The following is a 7,303-nucleotide window of genomic DNA, read 5'->3' on the forward strand; positions in this document are numbered from 1 at the left end:
GACTCGGAAAGGTCAGGATTGATAGAAAACGCAGTCTCTGCCACAAGCAGAACAATTTCTGGTAATGTATTCACATCAGAACAGCACAATATAACATTCTCAATTGAATTTACTACTGCGAACAATTTTTTTTTTAAAAAATCCACACTTTATTGGGCATAGCAAACAGTTAACCTTTAGAGAAAGTCACGAAAAGAAAAAAAGACACTTCTGCAACATCTTTAATGAATGACACAGAGAACCATCTTCACTGCCGGCATATTCACTACACACTATAAGTGCTCTGGAAGAAGTGTGTCGCCTGTAGTTTTTTTAATGATTGTTTTTAAGAAACTCTTTTCAGTTATTTACAACAAAACCTTAGATTACACCTATATTTAATGCACTGTTCAAGAGACTAAATAATATTAAGCAGACATCGGGGAACGTAAAGGCGCTCAACATGTTTACTGATGCATCGTTACGACCAATTTCAATACGTCGGAATCATTTCATGACTGCAATGCACAAACCACAAATTAAATAAACACCAGGAAAGATTACCAGCGATGATGATGATGATAATGAAATAATTTCTTCTCCATGCACATGCAATTATACATATCTACCCTAACCAAAATTATCCTGAAATTCTAATATCAATCCCGAAACATGTGACCCAAATTCGAGGATATTTTCACGTGAGCGACGGTGAAATGAAAGTCTACTGTACTGCAAAAGCCACTCATTCCTTTTCAAATTCACGCAAGTTATAAAGTAGGCCACCAAAATATCGGCAATTAAAGACGAGGTATTTGAAGAAAGTGGAAAAATTACAATGGAAGCTTTTAGGGCACGCACGCTCGTGGCATCAAGAAATGTCTTTTGGCGACGTACCAAACTTTACGCGCTCCAAGCCAGAAGCACCTCACAGAAATACACACGTACAACAAAAATACTTCTATCATCTATTAACCCTTTAAAGCCCACTGGTAACTATATGTACCACCTACTTTAATGATCAGTAACTCTGTATTTTATCCACTGACTGCATTTGCAGTGATTATCTCCCTAAACGGCATCGACCGACTGGTCTCTGCAGTGAAGGTCTGTTGTGTTTTCTTTCAGGTACAGACTGAATTTTTAATTATTATTTAGATCAGCTTCAAAGGGTTAACGAGATCTAATTTTCTTACTATAAATTTTTAGAAAAAAGTCAAAACCTCAACTGTAGAATAAGCAACATGGGTCACAACTCTGCCGGTAGACGTACGTGGGGGCAGGGGGGGGGTTCTACGCAACCACTTCTAATGGAGGGACATTTGCGGATTAACACAGAAATAAAAACAGTTATCACACAGTTTTTAATACATTTTTTTTTGTATATGTACCAAAATTCATTGGCTCCTAAGGAAATATTAAAAGTTTTCAGCATTTCCATTTTACAAAACAAAGGACTTCATTTTAATTTCATATTGCTGTACTTCTGACATCCAAACTATCCTCTACGTTTTTAAGACAAGGAAATATAAAAGAAACTAGCGATACTTGACAGTAAGCCAAGATAGGGGTAATTTACATACTATAAGGAAATCACCAATTCTAAGACGCTAGGTAGTCGACCGATAATCGATATATAGGTCGTCGTTCTATCATATGTGCAAAATTTCTTTTTTAGTACTAACCCCGTATCACATATCGTGTTGTGCAGTATATAATAAAATCTAGTACCAGTACTTTAATTTGATTGTATTTTAATGACACTGTTTTAAAGCGTTTGAACACAATTGGGTAATAAGCATCCGACCGTAACGTACGTCCGGGCCGCGGGAGCACCGAGACCCGTCTCACGGCAAAGACGCGCATCTTACCAAACAAAGTTATGATTCCACTAGCAACATGTTTACTTCATCACCCACTGTTGAATACTTGGACTTTTGTCTGCAGTGCATTAAAAAAAAAAAAACATGTAACAAATACGTAAATGGTTTCCGCTACTCCATTCTTCAAACTGGTTTACTTTTCTAAAAATTACATTACAAGGGGTTGAGGGAGGGGGGGGGGGGGGAAATGTACAAACAAAAATAAAGCCCATTATATCAGCCCTGTTACAGGAAGCCCACAAAGACCAAATATCGGGATAAACTCAGGCCTACAGTACCACTACCAGAACACGAGACCGTTCAAAAGGGCATTAAAGGAAAGTGCATTACAGCATAGTATAGAGTACAGTATAGTATGTGAAGATGTACGGACGCCGTGGAATATGTCCACTTTGCCGACTATGCTCTGTCAAGCATAGCAACTATCTGTCTCAAGACAATTCTGGACATCAGGTCTAGAAGATTATCATGTAGTGTATTCCTGATTATTCTTTCAGATCAGCGTCGTTGCTGGCAACATGTTATTAACACGTATTACAACAACCTACATCTTCCTTTCTTCTTCTTTTTCACCTGAAATATAAAAAAAAAAATTCCCTTTTACAGAACGAAGGTAACATTTCCATCGCGAGCGACTTGCATTACTAAATTTTACTTTTCTCCCTGTCAGATAGAGCTCATGTATTATTCATACTTATCATTCAAGTACAGCACAATTTAAAAAATATTGTAACATTTTATTGATGTCGCATATTCGACAACAAATTGCTCCTAACAGTGACCCAACATATAACGATTAACGTGACTTCCAAGGACGACGCGGCACGTGCCCCAACAAAACGTAGTCTCGTCCCATATTCTATATAGCTCATCTTCACCGACGCTCATTATCGCATCACCGATTCCGTCTTGCAGTTCCCTTAAAAACTGTCAGAGGAGAAACATAAAATCCGTCCCGAATGTAGAGCAGGGACCACAAGACGAGCTGCGATGCGGTAATGAATATCGACGAACACATGGTACACAGAGCGTCGGATAAGACGCCCGTGTCGGTATTCAGTATGAAATTCAATTACGTTCTTCAGGACATTCTGACCGCGGACATTTTAAACTGCAGGGCTTCGCACGACGTACCTGTAACGCGGCCCTGGTTGCGGTCTCGAACACTTCACGAACGCCTTCTTTGCTTTTGGCAGAACATTCCAAGTACGCAAATGCATTAATCTTCTCAGCCATGGCTCGCCCCTCTTCTGGTTTCACGGGCTCCTGCTTCATCTTCCCGAGCTCTTTGATTGTGTTAGGGTCGTTCCGCAAATCCTGACACACACACACGACAAAATTTATCACATGACATACTCTTCAAGAAACCACGTCATAGGAAAAACAAACCCTCGACACTCATGAGAATAAAGCGACATCACCTCCTTCCACGATATTAAAACTGTCAGCTACTAAACTGTATTTTGTTGCAATCTGATTTAAGTTCCTCTAGATTTATTTTGACCCTAAAAGGCCCAAAGGTGGCGATTACGGAATCGCAGCAGTTACCGGAGAAGAACTCTCTGGTAAGGAAGATACCAATGTCGATGAGATAATGAGCAGGAAACATACCATTCAATTAGTCGCACGTCTAAACAGCGCACGCATAGAAACTTCTTCACTCTTTGAAAGCAAAGATTACATCCGCAGGAATACTAGAAAATTTAATTCAGTTATATCAACACTCAATCCTGTACTGAAACACAAAATCAGCGACTCACCTTCTTGTTCCCAACAAGAATTATGGGAACGTTGGGGCAGAAATGCTTCACTTCTGGAGTCCATTTCTCTGGAATATTTTCCAATGAATCTGGCGAGTCAATAGAGAAACACATGAGTATGACATCCGTGTCGGGATAAGACAATGGCCGTAGCCTGTCGTAATCCTCCTGCCCTGCCGTATCCCACAGCGCCAACTCGACCTACGAATCACCAAAGCAAATCATAAACGTGCTTGACATATCAAAGAGCAATGACGATAAATTTGTGCGTATTTACGTAATATTAAAAAAAAAATTCTGGCCGAATCAACAAATGAGGTGTACCATTATTTAAAGGCTTATACTTATTTGTATTTTGTATAAAAATTGTCTGCAAATTTATGTATGAAATATTCCCATTTATATTAATCTTGATAGACAATAAGGTGAGGTCATGAATTAACACGAAAATTAAGTTCACTCCACTCCGTGACGTACCTGTTTCCCGTCGACTTCTATGTCAGCTACATAGTTTTCAAAAACGGTTGGAACGTAAACTTCTGGAAACTGATCCTTGCTGAAAACTATGAGCAGGCAAGTTTTACCGCAGGCACCATCTCCGACAATCACAAGTTTCTTCCGTATAGCAGCCATGAATTCTGAGACATTAAATATAATTTACAAACAGTAATTTAATTATACATTACATAAGCATCTGTACAATTATAGAAAAATCCGACACTTCAGTTATAATGCTAGATGTGTTACTAAATGAACTGAGCAGTAGTGGAATAATCATGGGCTATTTCAGGACTTGAGAAATCACAGGAGCCAGGTCTTGTTGGCACCTAGAAATTTTGTTGCACTGAATACTTTCAAGTGTAATTACTTTTACTACTACATCTCTCCTCTCTTGTAAATCCCAGTAAACAATCTGAACAACAAAATCTTTATTCATCACTTATTTCTAATCACAGAATTAAGAATGGGGGTTGGAGTAATTTCATTTGCATTGCCATTAAGGTGGTGCACACATTACCTTGTGTGAATATTAAAAGGCGCAGAATCTAAATCCATTTTACGCAGTACACTCACATAAAGTGCTCCTAAATTGATCAGGAATCTGTGAAATGCTATTAATCCCAATGTACAATATGTGTTGAGCAAATTTAAGTTTGTCTAAACTATAAAATCACCCAGCACATGCTATAAAACTGTGCAAATTTTTGTTATAAAGTAAATAAAATTGACATTCATAAAACTTAGAATCAAATAAATATTATGTACTTATCAGGTAAGAAATCCAGTTGCACATAACTAGTTACAGGCCAGTATGCAATTCAGAACAGACTCAAAATCCTATCCTACGGTTATTTGGTCACTCTGATTGCATGGCTTGTCACTTTTTCTCATATTGATATAAATGTAGGATAGTTTGAACAGGTTAAATGCATAAAAAACCTTCAGCATCACAAAACTTCTAACAAAACACCTCCCATACTAACTAGTCTGAACTAAGCTGCATTTCAGACAAGTGGGAATGTAAACAAAGTTGTGTTAAGAGGTTATGCTATAACTGCTTCCTAACTCTGTCCCTCATCCATTTCATATTGTTCTATTTTGTAAAAATAATGAAATAGCACTTTTATTATTCTTTACAGTGATAATGACTTGTGTTTATCACATCTCAGGTGGAATAAGGTATTGTAACTCTGAAGTAAATATACATTTAGGAGTAGGACAAGTCTAGTAACTTATTGTGAACTACAGTAATGTTAGAATGGCTTCCAATACAAAGTAAAATACTAAACACAGTATTTTTCCAACACAATATGGAAAATGATATGTCAATATAACTGCAAAGAGAAATCTTCACAAATCAACCAAATTAAAGAAATTAATAAGGACTTCAATACGTAATATAATGAAATATTCATAAATGGGGTGGGCATCAACAAAACCTATGTACTATGACAATTTGGATGAAATTTTTCTGCTGCCCCATTCATGTAATCCATCACTAGCCCTGTTCCTACATCATAGCAGAGTATCCCACTTACTGAGATCTCATGACAATCACCTGGTTTCAAGAAATGCCTGCCCAAATGGTAAAAACATGAAAAGATCCATTTAAAAGAACTCTTTTGTTGATGGCCATACTGAAGGCCTCCCTGCAGGGCCTGGTCTCATAAGAGTCCTTAGGACTTCAACATACATTTTATTTTCACACAGATTGGGATTTACTCCTTTCTTCAAATTCAACATCTCACATAAACGTAAAATGCAACAATATTTAATCTCCGTTATTTATAACTTCTATTTTCCTGAAACTCGTTGAGTCTCAAGTAGCAGTGCTATCCAGTTATTTATTCCAGTACACTCAAATGATATTCAAATGTTACTACTACTCTCTCGACATGTTTTAATTACATATCTTATGTTATTTTAGACAAATTAGGAATTAAATTAATTGTTTTACCTATTACAATAGTCTATACGGTCAAACCTATTCCCGAAGATGGCTGAAAGTTTGTGGACCACACCTCAATTCCCTTCTGATTAAGTTTATTGAACTTGCGTTAAAATCCTACGAACTACAAAACTCAACTTTCCACACTTTAAATACAATGTTCAAGTTCTCAATTCACTTTATTAATCGGTACTAACGACATGAAACAATAAATTGACTGCACCCACTGCCCAAGGAAATTTTACTTACAGGGCCAATTACACTAATATTCTACCGTATTCAACTAACCTTCACTCCTCGACGGCTGTTGTTCTTAAATTTTCAATTGAGCTCGCAGAGCGCGGAGGAGCAACAACAACATGAACGAAAACTGCTGTGTATATTCAAACTTGGATTACGAAATAATACAACTTATAATAAAATTCCAACAACACGTACAGACCTTACGTGTCCGCAGAATGCTTATTAAAATAAAAACTACAAAATAAATGCCTTTGTGGATATTACAGAACACAAGACGCTCACAACCGCTCTGAACGCTCCCAACTGTTGCATAGAGAGCAAACTGGAGTGGTTCATGACCAAAAGAGCGCCAATTTTGAAAAGTAAGCGATAATCATAATTGTTTCATACCAAACATTTCTCTTTCATATTAATGTACAATTTAGTAATTAAATATAATTAAATGTGTAACTGAGACATTCTGTTGCAAAGTGTGATATTACCACCGTCTATGGTAATCTGAAATTTATCAGCATATCTATCTACCAAAAAAGTTTTCTATTGTCATCACGAGCAAATTATACAAAATTAATAATTCTATTCTATATGGACTGAGGTTTGGAATGCAATCCCATCAAATGCCAGAACACAATCAACATATTTACTGTCATACAAACCTCATGCCTCATTCTGTCTTCAGTGTATGATATTCCAAGCGATCCTCTGCCAGATTTCCACACAAAAATTTTGTATACGTTTCTTTCCCATACTGTTGATTCTGACTATCAATTTACCACTTACTTCCGGTTTATTGTGTCTTAATATCCCCATTAGTTATAGGTTTTTATCATTCAACACACGAAGGGCCCAAATTTATTGGGCTATTATGCATTGCTTCATCAGAACAATTTAAATACACAATTTCAGAAATTAATAAAAAAAATATATACTGTGAGAAGAGGAGGTCTCCTTTATGTGTATAACTCATAAACAGTTAAAAGCAATTGGTA

General features: G+C 36.8%; 1 protein-coding gene across 3 annotated transcripts; it reads right to left on the reverse strand.

The window, feature by feature from the left end:
- Nucleotides 1–36: 36 nt before the first annotated feature.
- Nucleotides 37–6,557, reverse strand: LOC110834942 (ras-like GTP-binding protein Rho1). 3 transcript variants are annotated; one of them, XM_022074621.2, is made up of 5 exons: nt 6,321–6,557; nt 4,100–4,260; nt 3,623–3,823; nt 2,997–3,179; nt 37–2,435 (listed from the first exon to the last, which is right to left on the reverse strand). In XM_022074621.2, the coding sequence occupies exons 2-5, from the start codon at nt 4,253–4,255 to the stop codon at nt 2,397–2,399; spliced, it is 579 nt and encodes a 192-aa protein (XP_021930313.1). In that variant the 5' UTR covers nt 4,256–4,260; nt 6,321–6,557; the 3' UTR covers nt 37–2,396. The 3 variants fall into 3 exon arrangements, with proteins under 3 accessions (XP_021930313.1, XP_021930312.1, XP_021930311.1); XM_022074620.2 differs by having other exon boundaries at nt 6,360–6,556; XM_022074619.2 differs by having other exon boundaries at nt 6,081–6,353.
- Nucleotides 6,558–7,303: the final 746 nt, after the last annotated feature.

This window comes from Zootermopsis nevadensis, unplaced genomic scaffold (assembly GCF_977971745.1).
Source record: "Zootermopsis nevadensis isolate Lab colony 2312 unplaced genomic scaffold, Znev_1.0 Znev_ptg000023l, whole genome shotgun sequence".
In the NCBI taxonomy this organism is placed as follows: domain Eukaryota; kingdom Metazoa; phylum Arthropoda; class Insecta; order Blattodea; family Termopsidae; genus Zootermopsis; species Zootermopsis nevadensis.